The 25,641-nt window shown below is 38.8% G+C and overlaps 1 protein-coding gene across 1 annotated transcript in view; it reads right to left on the bottom strand.

Annotated features, from left to right (window-relative positions):
* LOC309415051 (erbin-like) overlaps positions 1-25,641 on the bottom strand; it is a 97,871-nt gene that overhangs the window by 12,022 nt on the left and 60,208 nt on the right. The window contains 7 exon segments of the mRNA XM_082012442.1: positions 3,802-4,011; positions 5,740-5,871; positions 6,690-6,833; positions 15,846-17,367; positions 18,242-18,471; positions 20,156-20,275; positions 24,998-25,180. Of these exon segments, the coding sequence (XP_081868568.1) occupies positions 3,802-4,011; positions 5,740-5,871; positions 6,690-6,833; positions 15,846-17,367; positions 18,242-18,471; positions 20,156-20,275; positions 24,998-25,180 (2,541 nt within the window).

Below are 25,641 nucleotides of genomic sequence, written 5' to 3'. Positions count from 1 at the left end.
CCAAACAGGAGGAGCTGGAAGCCATTGTGCAGCGGGACACCTATGACTTAGTCGCCACCACAGAAACATGGTGGGATGACTCTCATGACTGGAGTGCTGCAATGGATGGCTATAAGCTCTTCCAAAGGGATAGGCAAGGAAGGAGAGGCAGTGGGGTGGCTCTGTATGTTAGGGAGTGTTTTGATTGTATAGAAATCAACAATTGTGAAGACCAAGTCGAGTGCTTATGGGTAAGGATGAGAGGGAAGGCCAATGAGGCAGATGATAGATAGATATCCTACTGGGAGTCTGTTATAGACCACCCAACCAGGATGAAGAGGCAGATGAAACATTCTATAAGCGACTGGCAGAAGTCTCACAATCGCTAGCCCTTGTTCTTGTAGGGGACTTCAATCTACCGGACATCTGCTGGAAGTATAACACAGCAGAGAGGAAACAGTCTAGGAGGCTCCTGGAGTGTGTGGAGGATAACTTCCTGACACAGCTGGTAAGTGAGCATACCAGGGGAGGTGCCTTGCTGGACCTGCTGTTTACGAACAGAGAAGGACTGGTGGGAGATGTGGTGGTCGGAGGCCGTCTTGAGCTTAGCGACCATGACATGAAAGAATTATCGATTCTTGGTGAAGTAAGGAGGGGGGTCAGCAAAACTGCTGCCATGGACTTCCGGGGGGCAGACTTCGGCCTGTTCAGGACACTGGTTGAGAGAGTCCCTTGGGAGACCATCCTGAAGGGCAAAAAGGGTCCAGGAAGGCTGGACAGTCTTCAAGAAGGAAATCTTAAAGGCGCAGGAGTAGGCGGTCCCCATGTGCCGTAAGAAGAGCTGGCAGGGAAGGCGACCGGACAGGGAGCTTTTGCTGGGACTCAGGGAAAAGAGGAGAGTTTATCACCTTTGGAAGAAGGGGAAGGCAACTCAAGAAGAGTACAAGGATCTCGTTAGGTCAAGCAGGGACAAAATTAGAAAGGCAAAAGCCCAGCTAGAACTCAGTCTGGCCACGGTCGTAAAGGATAACAAAAAATGTTTTTACAAATATATTAACAACAAGAAGAGAGGCAAGGAGAATCTCCATCCCTTACTGGATGATTCTGATCATTCTTAATGATTCTGTGATTCTGTGTGAATAACAGGAAGGCCTTCTACAGGTATGTCATCCAGAAAAGGAAGGTCAAAGAAAGCGTACTCCCCTTGATGAGCAAGACTGGCAGACGGGTAACAACAGATGAGGAGAAGGCTGAGGTACTCAGTGACTTCTTTGCCTCAGTCTTCATTTCTCTTCCCACACCTCTCTAGGGGATGGACTGCAAGATGGGGACTGGAGGACGAAAGTCCCTCCCACTGTAAGAGATCACGTTCGAGAGCAGCTGAGGAACCTGAACATACACAAGTCTATGGAACCTGATGAGGTGAATCCCAGAGTCCTGAGGGAATTGGCTGATGTAGTTGCCAAACCAGTCTCCATGATATTTGAAAACTCATAGCAGTCAGGTGAAATCCCTGGAGACCAGAAAAAGGGTAACACTGCACCCATTTAAAAAAAGGTAGCAAGGAGGACCCTGGGAACTACTGACCTGTCAGCCTCACCTCTGTGCCTGGTAAGATCATGGAGCAGATCCTCTTAGAAGCTATGCTAAGGCAGACAGGGAGGTGATTCGAGACAGCCAGCATGGCTTCACCAAGGACAAGTCTGGCCTGACCAACCTAGTGGCCTTCTATGATGGAGTGACTACATTAGTGGACAAGGGAAGAGCTACGGATGTCGTCTATCTGGAATTCTGTAAGGCCATTGACATGGTTCCCCCCAACATACTTCTCTCTGAATTGTAGAGATATGGATCCTATGGGTGGACTGTTGGGTTGATGAGGAACTGGTTGGATGGCCACATCCAGAGAGTAATGGTCAACAGCTCAATGGATGATGTCCAGATGGAGACTGGTGATGAGCAGTGTCCCTCAGGGGTCCATACTGGGACCAGTACTGTTTAATATCTTCATCAATGACATGGTCAGTGGCATTGAATGCACTCTGGGACCAGTACTGTTTAATATCTTCATCAATGACATGGTCAGTGGCATTGAATGCACTCTCAGCAAGTTTGCAGACGACACCAAGCTGAGTGGTGCGGTTGACACGGCTGAGGGATAGGGTGCCATCCAGAGCGACCTGGACAAGCTTGAGGAATGGGCCTGTGTGAACCTCATGAGGTTCCACAAGGCCAAGTGCAGGGTCCTGCACCTGGGTCGGGGCAACCCCCACTATCAATACAGGCTGGGGGATGAAGGCATTGAGAGCAGCCCTGCTGAGAAGGACTTGGGGGTACTGGTGGATGAAAAGCTGGACATGAGCCGGCAATGTGCGCTCGCAGCCCAGAAGGCCAACCGTATCCTAGGCTGCATCCAAAGCAGCATGGCCAGCAGTTTCAGGGAGGTGATTCTGCCCCTCTACTCCACTCTGGTGAGACCCCACCTGGAGTACTGAGTCCAGCTCTGGAGCCCTCAGCACAGGAAAGACATGGACCTGTTGGAGCAGGTCCAGAGGAGGGCCACAGAAATGATCAGAGGGATGGAACACCTCTCCTATGAGGAAAGGCTGAGAGAGTTGGGGTTGGTCAGCCTGGAGAAGAGAAGGCTACAGGGAGACCTTATTGCAGCCTTCCAGTATTTAAAAGGGGCTTATAAGAAAGATGGGGACAGTCTTTTTAGCAGGGCCTGTTGCCATAGGACAAGGGGTAATGCTTTTAAACTAAAAGAGGGTAGATTCAGACTAGATATAAGGAAGAAATGTTTCACAATGAGGGTGGTGAAACACTGGCACAGGTTGCCCAGAGAGGTGGTAGATGCCCCATCTCTGGAGACATTCAAGGTCAGGTTAGATGGGGCTCTGAGCAACTTGATCTAGTGGAAGATGTCCCTGCTCACTGCAGGGTGGTTGGACTAGATTACCTTTAAAGGTCCCTTCCATCCCAAAGATTCTATGATTCTATGATATGAAAGAACTTGTTCTTCCTGTTTCTTTGCTACTTCTAGATAAATATTAAAAATCAAACTTAGTTCCTACTTTCACTTTAATTTCTACATAGCCAACACTGTCTCCCCTTTCTCCTGACAGAAGAGTTGACCAGTAAACTTATTTTACACAAAAAGTGGGTATTCCTATTTTAGCACAGAATGAAAACATAGCGCTCAGTATTTTCTCAAAAAATGGAACAATACAGAGGAAACATCCTATGTCCAAGAACAGAAAATTAGTTGCCCACAATGAAAGAGCCATTAAATCGTATAAGAATTTCTTACTTACATCTGTCTATCATAAATAAAACAGATAATTTTCAGGCATGCCATCAGATGCTTACACTTTTTTAAATCCTGGTTTCTGTTTAGGGCTGCACACTTCTACATTCTGGATAGCAGTGAATAGATGCAAAGTACTCTAAGTTGTACTGCTACTTTGTATTTTTTTTCAGTTACTACATCAATAATTAGTTGGTGATCAACAAATGTAGTCAAGAAATAAATTTCTATCTCAGTATAAAGATGCAAGCATAAGTTTCTGGTACATTCTGTTTAGAAACTACCGCATTTCTGTTTAAAAATGTTCACATTAAAAGGAAAAAGAGCTCAGAACTAGAAGGAATGTGTGATTTGAGTAATAGAACCACACTGAGATAACATTGTCTTCTGCTGGAGATAAATTCCTATGATTTATGTTACCATCTGCAGAGAAACAGTAATAAACGAAAAAAATATAACAATTCACTGCCACTGTCAGACAGATGTCATATATTCAATTTAGATTTTATCCTTACCTCTTGCTTTGCGAAATCATGGCTTTGTCTCGGGGAACACTGAAACTGGGTATAGGGAGGTTGGTGGACAACTTTCAACATCAGATAATCAATTAATTGTTCTCTAGACATACGTCTTGGTACTGATGATTGAGGAGGGAGATGATGGACTTGGCTGTAGTTTGCTTGAGGTCTTTGAGGCTGGCATATTTGTCCATTTGTCAAAGGTATCTGAATAAAAACATGAATACTCAATGTCATACATTTTATAAGCAGCAATCCTCACTTCCTCCTTTATTATTTCAGTATTTCTCATGCTTGACTGCTTTTAATTCTAGGAACATTACTAAAACTACTCTTCTGAATCATGTACAGTTGCACTCAATTTTCATTGTATTCATCAGCTCTGACCACCTGAGGAAAAAAATCTGAAAAACAAAAACTTACTTTGAGTGCTAATCTACTAGAACAGACTAGACAAGGTCTTTGCTTTTAGCATTTGCTTCACTGAGTTATCTCAATCATTTTCTGGCAGTGCAACTGACAGTATTGACACTTGGTTGATATCATTATAGTTTGCACTTTTATTGCATAAATTCAGAGATTTTTCTAACAATTCCCAGTAGATCATACACAAAATAAGAATCTCACACAGCTAGCAGACAGAAATGATATGCTCTCTGAGCATCTTTTGGTGACTACTTCGCAAGAAAACCTGAGCAAATTCACATACAAGCTCAAGATTTTAATATGAAAACTACAATGATATTTCCAATAAATGTTGTTATTTTGTTAAAACATGTCACTGATTTGATAGGTATAATGATGACAAACAGCAGTAAGGTACACAACTGTAAAGACATACAGTGCATTCAAACCATTTCACTAAGAACGATGCTGGAGATGACAACATTTCTTACTGAAGCCTCAGTTACTCTTCAGCTCTGCAGCTCTTTGTTGAGATGGGCAGCCTTTTCCCTCCCCGCCTGTATGCCTCATGCTCTTACCCAGCCTAAGTAGTCACTCATCCATCTGTATGATTCCCACATTCAAAAAATTATAGTCTTGAGTTACAGATTTTTCTGCCTACCACCATTATCCCACTAGCTATAGGATACAAGGATATTAAAATACTCTATTTCTCAATATTATAAATAACCGGTGTGCAATTTTCAATCTTTAACCATGGTATGTGAATGGATACATATCAGAATCTGTTAAGATGTGTTTTTTATGCCAAAATGATTCTGAGAAATGGTAATGTGTGTGCGTAATTTTTTTTAGGTTATTTACAGATCAGATGTATTAAATTTACACTATTTTCTACTGCCTTTTCTGAAAATCTAAAGCATGACAGGAAAACTATTTTTTGTCACATTGCCAGAGGTAGAATTTACATAGGCAACATGTCTCAACAACTATGCAAATTCCCAATATCCAATGTCTGTAGAACTGCAACTGAAATTACTGAAGTCATAAAAAGAGATTGCTGAATCGTAACAACTTACAAGCATCTGTTTAGTTTCATTGTAGTAAGTCCTGCCTGTATAGATGGTCCTTAGAGATGAATACAGAATGTCTCCTACAAATTCTAGTTTATCATCAGAATTCCATCACATATTTCAAGTTTGTTCTTTAAAAGGTTTAATCAGCTTCAATTTGCTTTCCTGAAATCATCTGCCATATTCCAATTTCCACTTGCAATTATGTCTTTTGCTGCAAATTTCTTCTTTCAAAGCCCCTGCTGAAGAAAAATGAAAACTATCCCCCTTCATATAGTTAACTATTTTGTCTTCCAAAAAGAGGATGCTATTTCAGTTACACCACCTTCAATACCTGGTTGAAAGTCAAATCCTGTTTTACATTTTAAAGAAGCCCCAGTTCCAACTGCTATCCCAGCATATGTTTCTACAAATAATAATAAATATAACTTATCCATGGTGTCATGTAGATAATTACCTGCATAGCTATTTTCTTCATGCTGTCCGGAGAAATATCTTTGAGACTAAGCGTGGCAGGTGAGTAATTCTGCTGTCCTGAAATGAATACCTCATCCTGGCATTGGTCTCCTGGAGTAGAAGCCTGGTGATGCTTTAAACAGGATGAAGCAGTAAAGAATGTCTTCATATTATCCAAATTAAAAAATTCTCATAAGCAGCTCAGAATAAAACATTTTAAGGCCTTTATAATTTGATTAGCTAGTACATTGTTTATGTAGAAAAATCTTACTAGCCAAGACACCACAACCACAAAATATTGCTGGATATTTAAAAAAACTAGCAACTGCAGAGGTGTCTTTGATCACCAATACATTGATAAGAAAAGCCAACAAATGCTAAAGACTGCCTATTCAAGGATTAACATAGTTAAAAGAAGTCTTCTGTTGACTTTATCCTGCTCACTATGGATACCATAACATCACTCAGGATGCTCAGAGTTAAGGAGTTGTTTCCTCACGTTTTCTTACAAACTAAAATATTAATTTTCTTGTATGCCTAAAGTATCTTACAGTACAGTTTACATCATCAGAATTTGTTTGGGGGAGGAAAAAGCATAATAAAAATTTGTTCAAATCAACCTAGGTTAAATTCAGAATGGTAATCTCTTATTCACATATGTACAACGAAACCAGACAGTTTTACATATGTTCAACCATCTACAAAAGACAATTAGAAAACACAACTTCATGACATTAAATTGAAAAGCCTTGCAACAAGGTTAAAGCATATGAAGTGAAGGCAAAGTCTTTGATTTAATGTCTATTTTAAAAAATCCAGAACATAAATTATATTCTTTTTATTGAAAGCATTGTCTGTATATAAAAGGATAACTCTATCAGTTTAAGGACACCTCTCACAGTTTATTCTTTCCCCTTCTATATATTGCAATAGCCTCCTGGAGGTACTCACTTGAACAATGTGCGCACCAGAACCTCTTCCGCCTGTAACATTGAAGGCAACACTACCCTGGCTGCCATGCAGATCCCTAGAGCTGCCATAGTGAAAGCTGCTAACTGCAGCATAATTGGAATTAAAGGACCTAGACAGCATGCTCTGAATAAAGAGGGGACAGATTTAACACAAATTAGTGCAGCATGCATAAACCACAAGACATGTTATACATAGACTAATACAAACATATTCCACTATCATGCAAGATAAAAAACATGCAAGAGCAGTGCCACTGTGATGTATAAAACAACTCAGTGACCCCTATTTAACTTTATTTACTGTAAATCAGCATGCAATCAGCAGTTTACATGCAGAATTACATGTAAATAAAGTAATTAAAATGTTTATGCATCTGGAAAAACAACAAAGGTGAACAGCTTATCAAAATTTCTAGGTTTTCATTACATCTGCAATATATAAAATATGTTGTAGGAAGAGAAGCTGGCAGTCAAGATACACACCTGTGGAAACCCATCTAATTACCAGTTATTATTTTGTCTCATTTTTTCCCCCTATTACTGGCACAGTACAAATAAAAATTTACACAGAGACAGAGATGTGACTGTTTGACTGGATTTTCTTGCTATTACAATGCTGTCAACATCCACAATGCATTCCGATAACACTTCATTCAAGAATGTGAACGAGCCTCATTTAAAGAAAAACAGGCTGGTAAGAAACCTTGGAGCCCATCCCTGTGCCATTGTAGGCAATCAAACAGGTAACAGTAGCTCAAGGACAGAAGTGATAGTGGTTTGGTTTTGAGCTTCATTACCTTGCAAACCTGACCTCTGCAATACTGGCAAGGGTAATAGAAAGCAAGCAGTAGACATTACCATCTTTCCAGCACGGACTTTTGTAGTTATAAGAACAAAACACAATAAAAATACTGAACAAAAGAAGAAAAGGAAAATCCCCCATGTGCCACCTGAGAAATGAAACAAACCTATCTTAAAACAGTGACAAAGACCCATGAAAAAATATGATCGTAGTAAAAGATATACCACAAAGCATCAAAACCCAGCAAATCCAAAGTTGTTTTTTTAAGTTTCTAATTTTTCCAAGTAAAAAAAGTTCAAAATATATATCATTTGACTAAGATACTGCAACAACTCTTATATGAAATAAATACATTTTGGTGTTTGTCTGTTGACTATACATACTAATCTGATTTTGAAAATAGTCACTAGTCCTCAGGCAGACATTTGCTCTTTCATACTAGCTTTATCTTGTGAAACTAAAACTAGTTTAATAATCAAAGTCATATGCCTTTTCATATTCATACTCTCAAGATGCTCTGGTAGCACAATCATTTGAAACCCCTTTGGAAAATAGTATTTACTGATAATACTTGGCTTTTCTTGGCCAAGGCTCTTGGATAACCTATCACTCAATGGCACAGTGAGCTTTCTTCACGCTCCTCTTCTACACCTATCCTGTTCTCTAGTCAATGAATTTTTCAAGCTTTCAGACAAGTTTCCAGAAGCTTTTCCCCTCTTGGGAGGGGAAAATTGTACTTGGCATTCAAGTCTCTCTTTCCTAAACATTCTATCTGAGCTTACTTGCTCCTCTAAGTTTCAGTCCAAACACCCAGATGAAACTGAACCAGTTTTCCTTAGCTCCTTAGTGTCTCAAAGCATCTTCCTACAACTCTTCTCAAAATATTCTATATAATTAGCCAGGTGGCCTTTTCCCCACTTGTACAAGCAACTCCCTGAAGTCTCCTTACAGGAAGCTCCTCTCAGAGGCTCCTATATCTCTACATCTTCTGTAAATGGCAAAAAGACAAATAAAAATAGAAGGAATGCATGGTGAGACTAGAAAGTTATCTTCTGAAAGTGTCTCTAGCAGACCATCTTACTATAAAGATCTCTAGATCCATTAGATTCACTCTTCTCTTAGAAGGACCCAAAGAGGTGGTCCATAGTGACAATCAAGGGTAGGTCTGCAATAGGAGGTAGAACTTTCCTACAATTTGTAGAGGCATGAACTTGTCCATCAGGAATTAAGATTTCAGTTAACTCAGTTTAGCGAGCTTCAAGGTGATTACATAGCCTGAGAGTAGTTTTATTCAAGGGTTTATAAAACCTCTTTTCTTGGTAGAGACTTTTTCCAAAGTACAAAAATTGATTGTGCAGTTGATGTAGGGAAGACATGAGAAGTACTGCAAACACCATTTTTCTCCTTCTCTATATTGGGCACAGTGTCTCAACACTAAATTAGAAGGAACCCACAAGTACAAACTGTACAGACAAAATACTATTTTAAATTACATGGAGTTTTAAGAAAGCTTTAGTTCAACACAAGAAGATATTCCCAGTGACAAATCTAGGAAGTATTCCTCTTCTACCTATTTTTAGCTGGCAAGAGAGAAACTGAGGCATTTGGAGAGTGAATGGTATCCCTCTTAATTTTGCTTCTCAACACAAGCATGATGAAGTTTGTACATTTCCTAGGAAGATTTCTGAAGATTGCTGCACCAGAGAAGACACTTGCAGAAATATAAATATGCAGATGACATATAAACCCCCCTGATTTTAATTCCAATTTATTAAAATAAATTAAATATGGAATAAATGTACAGTCTAAACTTCAGATTAAATAGGAATGTTAATTCCATGTACCAACTGCATTCTCTACCTGATTTGCTACAGTGTCTTAGGGCATAATGGCCTGCAAAATAATAATTCAAATATTTGAGGCTTGAGAAATCTCATTTCAGCTACTCTAAACTAATATACACTAACCAATATACATGCCATGTTCCATTATATTTTTGTGAAAGCTAAGTTTACTAGAAATGAGTTATTCAACTGTGAAGAACACATATTAAAAGCTACAATATATCAAGAAAAAAATGGATATGTATAAAGTAAAAAAGTATTTGGCATATAAATCAGGATTTGTAGTCAAAATCAGCCTCTAAAAGAATCACTTTAGATGCAGGCAGCTAGTAGCGTAGTTTTGGGGTTTATTTACATTCTTTTTGAACACTAAGAATCAGAACATATTCTCTATTTTGCAGCTTACAAGAGAATTAACATTTCAGATTTCAAAAGGGTGTCTTCCAGGTATTGAAGTACCTTAATGCATTTACTTAGGTGCAAGACAATAGTGGAATTTACCTAGAAGAATTTTTACTGAATAATATTGTCATAATTTTAAGACTGGCTGGAGTCTCTCATGGCAATCCATTAAATTTTGTGTCATGGTTTAACACCAGCCAGCAATTAAGCACCACACAGCCGCTCGCTCACTCCCCCCCTCCCCCAGTGGGACGGGGAGAGAATTCGGGAAACACTCGTGGGTTGAGATAAAAACAGTTTAATAGGACAGCAAGAGAGAAGGAAACAACAACGATGATGATGATGATGATAATAATAATACCGACAAAGGAATGTACAAGAACAAGTGATGCCCAATACAGCAATTGCTCACCACCCAGTGATCGACAGCCCGTCCCTGAGCAGCGATTCCCGCCCCCCGGCTAACTCCAGTTTATGTACTGGGCATGACGTCGTATGGTAGGGAATATCTCTTTGGCCAGTCTGGGTCAGCTGTTCTGGCTGTGTCCCCTCCCAGCTTCCTGTGCACCTCCTCACTGGCAGAGCATGAGAATCTGAAAAGTCCTTGACTTAGTACAAGCACTACAACTACTTAGCCACAACTAAAACTTCAGTGTGTTATCAACATCGTTCTCATACCAACTCCAAAGCACAGCACTATACCAGCTATCAGGAAGGAAAAAAACAACTCCATCCCAGCCGAAATCAGGACATTTTGGTATAGAAAGGAACTCATAAAATTCAAATATCTGCAGGGAACAAGACTCTACATTCTACTTATCTTAGAATAGCCTTAACTGGTAACTTAACTTCTAAGCTTAAGTATTAGCCTTTTAAAAAATTTATTTATTTTACAGTACTTAGAATCTATTGCCAGCTAAAGGTGGACATAAATAACCCTTTGAGGCTATATTAAATGTCTAGAAATCCCTTCACTTTTCATTCCCACCTTGACTATTTAAAATTATTTAGTTAAATTTGATTGGAAAAAGTTTGCTCAAAGTATTCTGGAACACTTGAAATGCTTAAAATTGATTCTTAAAGCCTTTCTGAACAAAAGCATGCAAGCTAAAAAAGCTTTGTTTGAAATCTTATAGAATTCTAGTAAGATACCAGTTTATCCCAAAGAAGAGGAACTTAAACACTATGAAATTATTCATAGGAAAAAAAATTATTATGCTTCTGATCCTGAAAAAAAAAAGTATCTTCAGTAAGTGACAGCATTCCTATTAAAGAGTTACATATGGAGAATTACATATAATTTAAATTCTACTGTCATAAAATGTTTGGAGTCAGAACTTTTGATGTTTACATTAAAAATGCACAAGAATTTTATTCCTTTTGAAGTGCAATGTATTGATTTCTGAACTCCACAAAATAACATTATAACACATTGATGGTTCAGTAGTCCATTAAAAATGGAGAAACAAAATAAAACTGAAATAAAAATTTAAAACTGACAGCTACTGAATGGATAGCATTCCTGTAATTTATCAACGTCAAAATATTCTTCAGGCTATGATCTTACAAACACTTAAGCACTTAATTTTATGTGTGCACAGGCCCACTGAAGTTACTTCCCTTGACGTATTTAAACAAGCTTAACTTGGAAAGAATCTGAGGTCATATCAACTGAAATATTTTTCTAAATTAGGTATGTAGAGAAAAAAAAACAACTCAGGAAAAAAATTCAAACTTTGATTAAAACTGCACTTCTATATCAATACTGAAACACTTGGGACTTTTTTTTTTAATAAGGCACCATACACTGGCAACTTTGAGAATAAACCCACCTATTTTAATTTCTGAAATGGAAAGTAGGAATCTCTTCTCTGAAACTCTGCTATTCTAGATAAATAGTAGATAAAGTAGATAAAAAATAGAATACTTAATTCCAGATGAAATTATAATTGAAAGCACACACACACCTGATGAACTCCCAAGAGTTCCACAACAACAAAAAAAGAAAATATACATATGTAAGGAAAGGATAGAATCAGGCCCAGCAACTGTTTCTGCCAGCCTAGCACATACATAGAAACACAATAGATATTTGCAGATAACCATTGCAGATATTTATTATTGCAGTTTACGGATAAGAAATTCTTCTACCACACAATAAAATGTGTGTGACTAGTGTTTTACACAGACAGTATTAGTTTAAATTCCTAAATGAAAACTTTCAACAAGACTACTATAGAATGCTACCGTGACATATCAGGTAGTAAAATTGGAAAGTCACACTCCAAAAGAAAATATGTTGAAATATATCACTGTTCTTAAAAACTCACCTGTACACTAAATTTATAAGGTCGGGGGGTAGGGCAGAATTGATTGCATACTTTCCAACAGCTTACATATATAACCACTAGAGACCAGCTTGACATTTAAAGAAGCCCTTTTCTCTACCTCACAATAAAATATGCTTTGTATCAGGTAAGCAAATAGTTTCTCCTGAATATATGCAAAATTTGTATTTACAAATAGTCTCACAAACTGTTTTCACCTTCCTTCAAGCAGATGGATAATTTTAGTTGATCAGAGTATGCCCCCTTACATCTTGTCAAAGGTTACAAATGCTGGTTACTTGGCTAGAATCCATTGTTAATAAATTTTGATGGACTTAAAACTATCCTGTATCTCTCCTCATGCAAATTAAACTCTTGAAAGGTTTTTTTCCACCTGTATCAGGGAAAAAGGGCTAATAAAAAACCCAAGAACTAGCTTCTCCAATTTTGGCCAATAAGCACACACTGTTTATTTTGTGGGTTCACATACCACACACACACACAAGTTACTAAATTTTATAAAAACAAAACCAAACAAGTACTTCATGAGTTTCACCAAAAAAAAAGAAAGAACCAACCAAACCAACCCCAAAAAACCCACTATACACTCTTTCCTAAGAAGCACAGCATAGAAATAATAAATATGATTAAATTCAATAACAGACTCCAAAGAGTCATAGCAAAGGTAATACTGTTAACCTATACTGTTGTGTATAACCACAGGCAATAAGATATGAATTAAATAATAATCATAAGGCTTAATTTTGTATACCTGTTTTTGTCAGTGTTGTATCTTATGTTTTAAAAAAACTGTCATTTTAAATCCATGAAAGCTTTGTCAAAGCAATTTCCAGTAAATGCTTGTTCCTTAAATAAGTTCTGTAATTACTGAAAATATTTTTCAGACTTCAAAACATTTCAGAAGTCTGGTTTATAGATTAAGCCCCCCCCAGCTAATTTACAGACAGAAATATCTGAAACCATTATTTTAAAAGAACAAATAAATATCCAGTGAATCCCTAGATTTTCCACATTATCATATTTGCCAGCTGCCATATAGGATCATATCTACATTTTTCACAGTTCAGATTTTTTTTTTTAAAGTCAGTCATATCCCAGAGAATATAAAGTAGACAATTATATACACATTCACTTTTAAACCCATAAACAAGTCTCAGATTGCTAAGTAAAAGCTACTTTAAAACTCTTTAAGGCCAGAACAAAAGAAATACACATATACAAAACAGACTTCTAAAGATCTGTTAAATTAGATGCACAGCTAAGAACTCAATAACAGCTATTCCATATCATTCTAGTAGGAAACAAAAATTAAAGTTTACATATAAAGCATGATAGAAAGTATGGACAGATATAAAAGGAATCAAGTCAGGCAAACAATTTCACTTCAGTCAAGGTGACTACACTGCTACAGTACCTGAAGAGTTCTCACTGCTGTATTAAACACCGTTCCATGTCAAATGTAGATGATATAGGAAGGAGCTATAAACAAATTACATTAGCAGTACGCTTAAGTTTTGTTTCCCTCTTCATTCAAGTATTACTGGGATTTTTACTTCTCTATTGTTTCATGTAAGATTTGATATGTGCATCCAGGAGAACAGAAGATCAAAGAATGCATAATTAGGGTTTGAACATGGTGAGGTTTGTGATCGCCTCGTGGGAAAAAGGGTTCCCACACTACAGCACAGTACTGTGAAAGTCTTAAAATATTTTCTGTTGTAATAACAGGATTAGGGATCAGAAGAACAGGTGTGGCTGTTGCATAGGCCTCTTTAAAGACAAACAAAACCCATCCTTTTCTATCAACAGAAGTTATGCAACTTCAAACAAAAAAAATCAAACCCATCCCTCCAAATACTTGGATTAACAAACAAAAATCATAGTTAAAAGTAATTTTTTCAAACATCTCCAATTAAATTTCTTTAGCTATCAAGGATATGGAAATATTTAGCATAATAATCACAAACCAAACTATGTTCTTTCAAAAGAAAAAGAAAATCCACCTAGCTGTAATAATCAAAATGTATTTTGGCTGCTTTAGAATCATAGAATAGTTTGGGTTGGAAGGGACCTTTAAAGGTCATCTAGTCCAACCGCCCTGCAGTGATCTCTTCAACTCGATCAGGTTGCTCAGAGCCCTGTCAAACCTGACCTTGAATGTTTCCAGGGATGGGGCATCTACCACCTCTCTGGGCAACATGTGCCAATGTTTCACCACCCTCATTGTGAAAGATTTCTTCCTTATGTCTAGTCTAAATCTGCCCTCTTTTAGTTTAAAACCATTACCCCTTGTCCTATCGTTACAGGCCCTGCTAAAAAGTCTGTCCCCATCTTTCTTATAAGCCCCCTTTAAGCACTGAAATGCTCCAATCAGGTCTCCCCAGAGCCTTCTCTTCTCCAGGCTGAACAACCCCAACTCTCTCAGCCTGTCCTCATAGGAGAGGTGTTCCATCCCTCTGATCATTTTTGCGGCCCTCCTCTGGACCCTCTCCAACAGGTCCATGTCTTTCCTGTGCTGAGGGCTCCAGAGCTGGACACAGTACTCCAGGTGGGGTCTCACCAGAACAGAGTAGAGGGGCAGAAGCACCTCCCTTGACCTGCTGGCCACGCTTCTTTGGATGCAGCCCAGGATACGGTTGGCCTTCTGGACTATGAGAGCACATTGCCAGCTCCTGTCCAGCTTTTCATCCACCAGCACTCCCAAGTCCTTCTCAGCAGGGCTGCTCTCAATGCCTTCATCCCCCAGCCTGTATTGATACCGGGGGTTGCCCCGACCCAGGTGCAGGACCCTGCACTTGGCCTTGTTGAACCTCATGAGGTTCACATGGGCCCACTCCTTGAGCTTGTCCAGGTCCCTCTGGATGGCATCCCATCCCTCAGGCATGTCAACTGCACCACTTCCCCACAGGATCAGGTAATGATATTCTGCCCAATATTTAGTGATGATATTTTAAATTGGTTTAGCTGGACAGCATAGATTACATTCTTCCAGTCTCAAATTCTTTGAAGAAATGTAATTGTTCAGGTCTACATATTAGCTCAAATCTTTGATAACATTTACAGCATATAAAGAATCCTTTTCAGCATCTCTATTTATATCAAAACCTCCTATGATTTCCTGAAACGAACAAGATTTTTAAGTGTTTTCATCTCACAGCAATAAATATTCATTCAACAATCTGTCAAATATCCAGCTTCAAAAGACAATGGCTTGGAGGCAAATATATGTTAATTATGGTGCTTGAACTGTTCAGCAACTGAAGCTGTAGACCTATACTTCCAAATAGATTTTACTGATTTTCTTTTCCCTGTTCTTAAAGTGAAGAAGTAGGGAAAAAGGCAAAACAGAAAGATCAAGAAGTGTAAGGGAATATTTTAGTATAATATGAATACAATGCTATAACAACAATAAAAATTACCTGGCCTAAAAGAGCTGGCCTTGCAGTCCAGCAGGTCAATATGACATTATTTAATGAATTCTAAATTAATTGGACTAAGCTGGCAAGTATGATGTAAAAACAACAGGGACTTTTTTTTTTTTCTTTGGGGGAAAAGTTCATTTACAGTCTACCATTTGATTGTTTCTCACATATTCATCACAAACATGTTTATCCTTTTTAAGGCAGTATCAGAAGTACATTTTCACTAGTAATTAAAAGCAGTTCAAAACACAGATTATTTAACTTATTCCATATCCAGATAACAGAAAGGTAGAAAAGTTTAAAAATTAGTATTTTTACCTTTTCTAGCTTTTTAGCCTCAATATGTCGCAGCACCTGTTCCCTCCAGTCATGAGGGACTTTACTTTTTCCTGAAGGGTCTAATAAAGAGTGGTCGGAATTAACCCTTGGGTTTGATCTCTTTGAAGGGCTAGTCCATGAGTAATTAAAGTCACTAACTGACATAGTTCTTTCTGGTATTTCGTTCACCGATGACTGAGCACTCTGTGGTCGGGGTACATTTGGACCATCAATACTATATGTCCTGGCAGAAAGAGGTCTCTCTTGCCCAGACATTATTGATGGAGCTCTTCCCACTGAATGTAAGTCTCTGTATGTTAAACAGTCCCCTTCAGGAACCTGGGCCTGCCTTGAAGGTCCAGTATCTCCAACATTTACAGAAGCTGTAGAGGATACACTGCTCTGCCTTTGAAGAGTGTGTCTGGTTGCTCCAGGGAGTGGTCTATCATTTGGTGGAATAGCCCACACATCTATGTGTCTCCCAGTCATCTGTTGTTGAGCATTATACACAGTGCTGGCTCGGACATTGTTATGATTGCATAAATTCATATTGGCAGGATGTTTTACGTAGCTGGGGATTTCTGTGCTATCAGACCTAAGCAGACGTGAGGGAGGTAAGCTGCCTTGTTCTACTTGGATGTTTTGTTTCTGGGGCCACAAGGTGTCTTTCATTGTTGCAGTGCTGCTGTACTGAATATTATACTGGGGAGTGCAGAACATCTGTGCACCACTTGTCACTGATTCTCTCACTACATTAGCACCTTCAGGATTGTGATTTGAGTCAAACTTGAACACAGTTTTTGTAGAAGATACTAAATCAGATGACAATGACGGCCCAGGAAAAACCTGCAGAGGCTGATCATACAGAAGAGTAGCAGATTTACTTCGGACTATGTTTTCTCCATCTGCACTACCAGATGCTGATTTTACCACTGAGTTTGTCTGTTGAGATCTATTCTCATTGACAATATCATAGATTTTCAGACCAATGTCCATACTGGTGATGCTGTGAGATTTCATCATAGGACCACTTCTTCGTGGGGACAAATCTTCAGTGCTCCTTGAAACAGACAGCTCAGCAGAAGAATCACCATCAACTGTAGTGCTTCTTGTTAGTTCGTCTTTACTGGGAGACTGTACTGCTTCCTCAGGATGTCCATTTACTTTATTTATAGGATATTTATTCCCATTTTCCAAGTACTCACTCTCTTTTTTCATATTGTTATTCAAAAAGCCCTTTACTGAAACTATTTCCTGTGTTTGTAACCTTTCTACAGGAACTGACACTGTCTCTTCACTAACCAGTTTACTGATATTCATGTTTATTTGGTCTGATTTGTGAGACTCCTCCGTAGGAGTGCTTATATCAACACCTTTTCTTATCAGGCCTAATCTTTCTTCAATGCTTAATTCACGTTCAGACAAATTTGTAAGCTTCTCTTGCACATTTATTGTTTCTTCTACTGTAATGCTCAATCCATCTCCCTTTTGCAAAAGATTATTCAAATTTTCTTCTTCTTGCCTGGAAAAAAAGATGTCTCTTAAAAGAAGTTCCAAAATGAACCAACATATTCCTTTAAGAACTGTTTCAGAAAAATTAATCATTAAAATGCAACACAGTCATACTGTACACACAATACAAGACCAATATACAACCAAATTTATGATTTGCTATCCTACCATTACAAAAATATACTATACAGATGGCTCATTTTGGCAACTCTTGTTTGTGTCATCAATTACGTGATTCTGATTTCAGAACTTGAATTAAATTTAACAGGAATTATTAAAGACAGTTTAAAAGTGTGAAAAAGTACAAAGCAACAACTACTCAGTTTTTTTTATCAAATACTTTCAAGTTCCATGACAATTTTGGACAAATGTCTTGTTTCTATTGGCAAATTTAAAAAAAAAAAAAAGAGCACCTTTTAACTGGAACCACAAAAAAACAACCTGTAAGTCCATTCTTTATAAGTTTCTAGATGCTTTTTATAATTAAGTTAGTAATCAAATTTATCTATCTTCAACATTATGCAAATAAAAACACAGAGCTTTTAAAATGGTGTATTGAAAGTATTTTGCAGGGATAACAAATTATTAAGGATGAAATTATTATACCGTATTAATAGGACATATGGGAACCATGTCTAAAATTGGCCTCTGAATTTTATTGTTCTCCTGATTTTTTGTTGGTTTTGGGTTTGGTGTTTTTTTTGTTTTTTGTTTTTTAAGAGAACTATTCCATTATTTAACATTATTTCAAAACATTGAAATTTAAATTATTTCATGAGTGATAAAGGAATCATTAATGAATTAAAGGAACGCACATGTAATACGAAATATTAAGTAACATTCTTCTATTATATTTACTCAGTGGCATACAGTATTTTACAAACCTGATCTTGGATAAAACAGCAGCATGTATTTCTTTGTCTGGAGAACAGAGAGAAATATCTTGGCTACTATCAGTATTTAAGGAAACAGAATCTGACATTCGAGAAGGAGAGGAACAGTTGCTGTTATTTTGATTGCTATTGTGGGTAGCTTCATCTGATAAGGAATCAGCATCTTTTGAATCATCTGAAATAAAAATTTGCAATTTAGTTAAATGGCTATTAAACAGATGTCTGTAATGTATGTATGTTAGTGTTTAGAAATTGTATCTTGTTCTTCAGTAATACTTATTACTGGAAACTAACATATATTACTGGAAACTAACATATAAGCTAACACCTTTGCAAACTTTGTATAAACTTAAAAAAGACTGTTGGCAATATTTCCTATTTTTAAAATATTTGTCTCAATATAAACAGCCCTCACTTGTTAATGAAATTTAACTTGTTGCTTTATTCCAAGTTTCCTTGGCATAAGCTAGTGCACTACATTATGTAATATTTCCCAAAAATATCTATCAAATCGTATTTCTTTTTTTGCAATGGTTCCTAAGTTTTGAATTACATGAGTCTATTGGCCCTTATGAATATGAAGTACACTGCTTCACATGCAGGATTTTGAAAGTGTACACAGTTCCTGCTTTTGAACATTCTGTCATTGTTAAACAGCTATTTATTAGACCAAAAAGTCTGGAAGGACCTGGATCACTGGATGAGCTCTATATAGTTTTATAAATGTAAAAAACACGAAAGAAAAATGTTCTTCTGCAGAGTTGGAACCAATGCATTCCCATGCTTTGCAGATCACTTAGGACAACATTTTCAGAGTCATTTACACCTGTGCACATTTATTCTTGCATAATGCATGCGTACTTACATCCTACATCCATATAAAAATCATTTATCTGCGGGACTTCAAGCCAGCCATAATTTTGACATGGGCAAACTTAAGTGTACAAATACATTTAAATTTTTACTTCAAGACACAGTTACAGGTGCCAAAAGCATAAATTTTGTGAAACTAATTTCTTTCTCCAGAGACAAGAAAGAAGTTTTGACTTAATACTTTAGCCAGGCATAAAAACCCAAATATGGCATTGATAAACATCAGTCTTTTCACCTGCATGTGATACTCAGCAGACTCTTTTTGCTACCCTCCATGTGGTTTTCCTTAATCCTCACTAAATCTTACCCTTTTACATGTAATGGCCAGAAAAGCCTTTTGTCCTGGAAAGTACTGGACTAGGATATCATATGAAGCAAAATACAGTTTGCTCGTCAACTGTTAAATTTTGTTTTCTCTGAATCCTAGGTCATTCCTTACTCTTAATGAAATGGTTACCCAGATTGAAATTATCTTTCAGAGAATATAAAACTTAGTTAACAAAAACTATGTTCCAAAGTTTCCTGTGAGAGGAAAGAAAAAAAAAAAAGAATAAAGTGACTCTGTAGAAGGAGTTGTCACAAGAGAAGTTTATTCTTAAACCTTAGGAGGAGAGCACAGCTTCTCTGAGAAATTTAAACAAGTGATATTGCTGCCAAAAGCAGCAATAGTCCACAAAATCGGGGGAATGGGAGGAATATGGAATATTTCCAAGGTAAATACCACTTTCTGCAATCCTTTTCTTAAACATATCAAGAGTGTGTTCAAGCTAACGGTCCCCCAAAACACAAGCATCTCCTTTCGCCCTCTACTTTTATACTAATGACAAGAATCAGGAAAATTAGGATGTGAACACAGCTTTACCACACACTCAAGTATTTTTTTCTGCTTTCATTACTTAACTAGAGAATTGACCGTCTATCTTAAAACAAAAAATCTACTTTTACATAATTCAATTGGAAAAAACTAGCCATTTTGAGTCATGAAATTATCAGAATTGCACACCACTTCTATGTTTTTTTTTATGGTATCTAACCTTTTTTGTTATTGCTAAGAGCTACCACTTTTGGTTGATTTATGGAGGTTTCTATCAGTGGTCGTCGCACTTCTGCCATTTTCATCTCTTCATCAGAGGAGAGTTCTTCTGATTCCTGCTAAAGGAAAACCAGCTTCATTATGCTGTGCATTTTAAAAACTGCTTAAAAGGTTAAGTAAATGCTATCTATCTAAACTGTCACCCACTGAACAATAAAGGGGAAAAAGATAAACAAGCAACATAACAGGCATAACATATCAATTGTGTAGTGCATTTGTACTGCAAGTCAACTCAACTTAGTAATATTTGCCAATGAATTATCTTTAAGAAGCAGCATAGGCAGACTTGCATTGTCACCGATTAACAGTCAAACTGGTATTAACTTCAAGTGCAAGAACCTACTCGGAGCAAGCAGATGCAGTCTCTGTTCCGCCACTGGAGAGAACCTCCAGCTGAGTCCGAGTCAGAAAGTTATCACTGAACCAGCGAACACTACAAACTGAGTAGACGGGTATTGGTTCGGCAGAAAAGTGCTCAAACTGAAACAGCTATGGAGTAGCATTACAAAGACAGTCTTAGGAATGGAGAGCCATGCTGTGAGAAAAGACTGAAAGACCTTGGCTTGGCTAGTCTAGCAAAACAAAGAGCAAGTGTAGCTTCGATTGAAACCTTTAAGCATACATTGGCAGTAAATTCTAAAAGGAACAGAAGTTATTTATCTTCAAGAATGTGGTGGGTTGACCCTGTCTGGACACCAGGTGCCCACCAAAGCTGCTCCATAACTCCCCTTCACAGATGGACAGGGGAGGGAAAATGTAACTGCTGCACTGATGGGCTGCATCCAAAGCAGCATGGCCAGCAGGTCGAGGGAGGTGATTCTGCCCCTCTACTCCACTCTGGTGAGACCCCACCTGGAGTACTGAGTCCAGCTCTGGAGCCCTCAGCACAGGAAAGACATGGACCTATTGGAGAGGGTCCAGAGGAGGGCCACAAAAATCATCAGAGGGATGGAACATCTCTCCTATGAAGAAAGGCTGAGAGAGTTGGGGTTGTTCAGCCTGGAGAAGAGAAGGCTCTGGGGAGACCTGATTGCAGCCTTCCAGTACTTGAAGGGGGCTTATAAGAAAGATGGGGACAGACTTTTTAGCAGGGCCTGTAACGATAGGACAAGGGGTAATGGTTTTAAACTAAAAGAGGGCAGATCCAGACTAGATATAAGGAAGAAACTTTTCATAATGAGGATGGTGAAACACTGGCACAGGTTGCCCAGAGAGGGGGTAGATGCCCCATCCCTGGAAAAGTTCAAGGTCAGGTTGGACGGGGCTCTGAGCAACCTGATCTAATTGAAGATGTCCCTGCTCATTGCAAGGGGGTTTGACTAGATGACCCTAAAACGTCCCTTCCAACCCAAACTATTCTATGATTGTATGATTCTATGATTCTAACAAAAAGCTTGTGGGTCAAGATAAGGACAGGGAGACATCATTCACCAATTACCGTCATGGGCAAAACAGACTCGACTCGGGGAACTTAGTTTAATTTATTGCCAATAAAATCAGAGTAGGATAATGAGAAAATAAAAACTAATCTTAAAACACCTTCCCCCCACCCCTCCCTTGTTCCTGGGCTCAACTTCATTCCAGATTTTTCTACCTCCTCCCCCTGAGCAGAACAGGGGGACAGGGAACGGGGGTTGCAGTCAGTTCATCACACATTGTTTCTGCCACACCTTCCTCCTCAGGGAGAACTCATCACACTTTTCCCCTGCTCCAGCGTGGGGTCCCTCCCATGACAGACAGTCCTCCATTAACTTCTCCAATGTGAGTCCTTCCCACAGGCTGCAGTTCATCAACTGCTCCAGCCTGGGTCCCTTCCATGGGGTGCAGTCCTTCAGGAATAGACTGCTCCAGCATGGGTCCCCCACAGGGTCACAAGTCCTGCCAGCAAACATGCTCCACCATGGGCTCCTCTCTTCATGGTTCCACAGGTCCTGCCAGGAGCCTGCTCCAGTGCGGGCTTCCCACAGGGTCACAGCCTCCTTCAGGAGCATCCACCTGCTCTGGCGTGGGGTCCTCCACAGGCTGCAGGTGGATATCTGCTCCACCATGGAGCTCCATGGGCTGCAGGGGCACAGCCTGCCTCACCATGTGCTTCACCAGGAGCTGCAGGGGAATCTTTGCCCTGGTGCCTGGATCGCCCCCTCCTTCTTCACTGACCTTGCTGTCTGCAGAGTTTTTTCTCTCACATATTCTCACTCCTCTCTCCGGCTGCAGAATTGCCATGTTGTTTGGGTTTTTTTTCCCCTTCTTAAATGTGTTATCACATAGGCGCTAGCAGGGTCGTTGATTGGCTTGGCCTTGGCCAGCGGCAGGTCTGTCTTGGAGCCAGCTGGCAATGTCCCTATTGGACATGGGGGAAGCTTCTAGCAGCTTCTTTCAGAAGCCACCCCTGCAGCCTCCCCACTACCAAAACCTTGCCATGTAAACCCAATACAAGAACAACAACAGCAGAGGAATAAAATGATGCTGAATACATTTCAGCTAGAAATCACTAGTTCCTAACTATAAGATGGAGTTCTGCACTTATCAAAGAGATTAACTGATAAAGCTGCTGCAAGAGCAGCCATGCAAATGATTCAGTATCCTACTGCCAGGCCTATATCCCTATAATCTTCAAAAAACAATTGTTTTCAGTAGTATTTTGAAGGGAAAAAGCCTTCTTTCCCTAAAGTAGAAACTTCTTTCTAGTAAGCATGCTTCCTTTTTCAAATGCTACAAAAATCTATGTCACAGATTGCAAAAATAGTCTGTCAATGTCCACTTTTTCTTACAAGTTTCAGAACATTTAATGTGTAGAACCTACTGGAGCACCAGCTTTCTCATGATACTGCCTACCTGGCCAGTTCTTTGGACTGAAGGAAGGACAAACCTGACTGAGATGTAGCAAACAATGTATGATAGCCTTCATTAAAAAAACCCATCTGTTTCTCTGGAATCAGAACAAACCACCTCTTCACTGTCTCTACAACATTGCCTTTCCCCTTGGATGTAACATACAACAAATGTAATCAATGTTGAAATGAAAAAAACCACAGAAACTTATATGCATGCAAAGTTTGGATATCTGGATTCAACTGCAACAGAGTTACCAGCAGGTTATTACATGGAAGTAAGGAATTCGGTATCCCTGATTGACTACACACTGTTGCCTCATTTACTTACTGGCATACAGCCATCTTCAAAGAACTGCTGTCTCTATTGTTAGACAACTAACATAGTTTTCTGAAATTACGTATTTAAACTAAAGAAAAATGTCAAAACCAATATTTTCAGAAAGGATGTAGAAGCAGGAACACGTCAGTGGACAAAGAGCCAGCAACAGCCACAACTGCTTGTCACAAAGCCTCTTCAGCAAAACCATGATATACACACGTTCCACTGCTTACACAACACAGGCAAAAATAATCTGTTCGTGAAATTATGAAAAAAGCATTTTACAGGTTGTGATTGGCAACTAATGAAGTGACAAGTTCCCAAATTTGTCATAAGTCTGAAACACATTCTAAATAAAAAATTACTACATGGTGTTTTTCAGAGGTGTACAAAGAGTTCAGAAGTTAAAAATCTCTGACTCTTTATAAGGAGTAGATACAATTCAGTCATATTCATGACAGTTCACAGAATCACAGAATCACAGAATCACAGAATGGTAGGGGTTGGTCATTGGTTCATCTAGGTCATTGATGAAGATGTTGAACAAAACCGGACCCAGTACTGATCCCTGGGGAACACCACTAGCTACAGGCCTCCAACTGGACTCTGCACCGCTGACCACAAGACAGACCCTTTGAGTTCTGTTGCTTAGCCAGTTCTCGATCCATCTCACAGTCCACTCATCCAACCCATACTTCCTGAGCTTCACTATGAGGATGTTATGGGAGACAGTGTCAAAAGCCTTACTGAAGTCAAGGTAAACCACATCCACCGCTCTCCCTTCATCTACCCAGCTAGTCACTCCTAGCAGATTGGTCAAGCATGATCTCCCCTTGGTGAACCCATGCTGACTACTCCTGATAACTTTCTTTTCATCCACGTGCCTAGAGATGGCCTCCAGAAGGAGCTGTTCCATCACCTTCCCAGGGTTGGAGGTGAGGCTGACCGGTCTATAATTTCCCGGGTCTTCCTTCTTGCCCTTTTTGAAGACTGGGGTGACATTGGCTTTCCTCCAGTCCTCAGGCACCTCTCCTGTTCTCCATGATTTTTCAAAAATGATGGAGAGAGGTGTTGCAACAACACCAGCCAGCTCCCTCAGCACTCGCGGGTGCATCCCATCAGGGCCCATGGATTTGTGATATTTGTAATAAATACAGAGGAATACTTTTTTTTAAACCCACCTTTTGCTTTTCATTCCAAATGAATGGACACAGTCACTTAGATATACAAGTTTTTGATTGCTCACACTAATCAGATATACTGACATTTCAGTGACAATTATAATCAATTATTTACTGAACAATTGACAATCAAGCAAAAACTGGAAAATCCTGTCTAAGTACAAGTCTTTTCACAGTTTGATACTTAGGTCAACTCTTAATTGAGTTTGCTTTATTTTTCTTTAAATGTATACATCTTTCATTATGAACTTTTTATTAGCTATTTCAACTTTTACTTAATATAGTCTGAAGTGAGGAAAATATTGCATTACAAACCATCTGTACTTACAGCACTTATGGATAGCAATTTTCTATTGTCAACATAAATTTTAATCTCTCAGAGTAACAAATTCAGTACAACACCAGCACAATTCTTTGACTGCTATGATGTTCATCACAGTGCCATACCTCGAGCGTGTCTTCATGGTTGACAATTGTTTTTGTGTTCTGCAAGGTTTCGACAAGTGCAGTCATCTGTGAATTTGCAGTTCTGTGCTCAGCTTCTGGTTCAGTAGGCTTCTGCACAGAGCTTCCTGTTGAATATTGTTTTCTCTCATCTTTTTTGTTCTTTATTGAAGCAGTTTCTGAAGTCTACAGGATTAAGAACATTATCAGAAAAAACATCCTGAAAGGTTTTCAGTAACATATGATAGAGTTAACATTATATATTTTAGGAAACTATGGAATGGAAAAATCTGAGCTTTGAAATGATAAAGTATGAAATGCACCAGGTAGAGAGAAATCTCTGCAGATTACTGAAGTACAGTCCCTACCCTTTGCCAATCAGTTTGACTCTCCTCCTTATTGGGGTCAATTTGTACCATTAAATTTACAGTTAAATAAAAAAAAGCCAAGAATATCTACAGTGAGACATGTCAGCACCAAACAGTAGTCCTATCACGCTACATCAACCTGTTAGCAACTCCTGTGCCGACTTGCTACAATTGCCTTCCCAACTAATCATGCAAAATCTTCAGTCACGAGGGCAGTGGCAAGATCCTTAGAGATTATAATGATTTTCATTGTGAAGTCTGGTGGATAAAGGAGGATCA

This window comes from Phaethon aethereus (assembly GCF_964289735.1).
Source record: "Phaethon aethereus genome assembly, chromosome: W".
NCBI classification, from domain to species: Eukaryota; Metazoa; Chordata; class Aves; order Phaethontiformes; family Phaethontidae; genus Phaethon; species Phaethon aethereus.
Note: the sequence above shows the minus strand (reverse complement) of the source record. Positions and strands in the feature narration are given on the sequence as shown.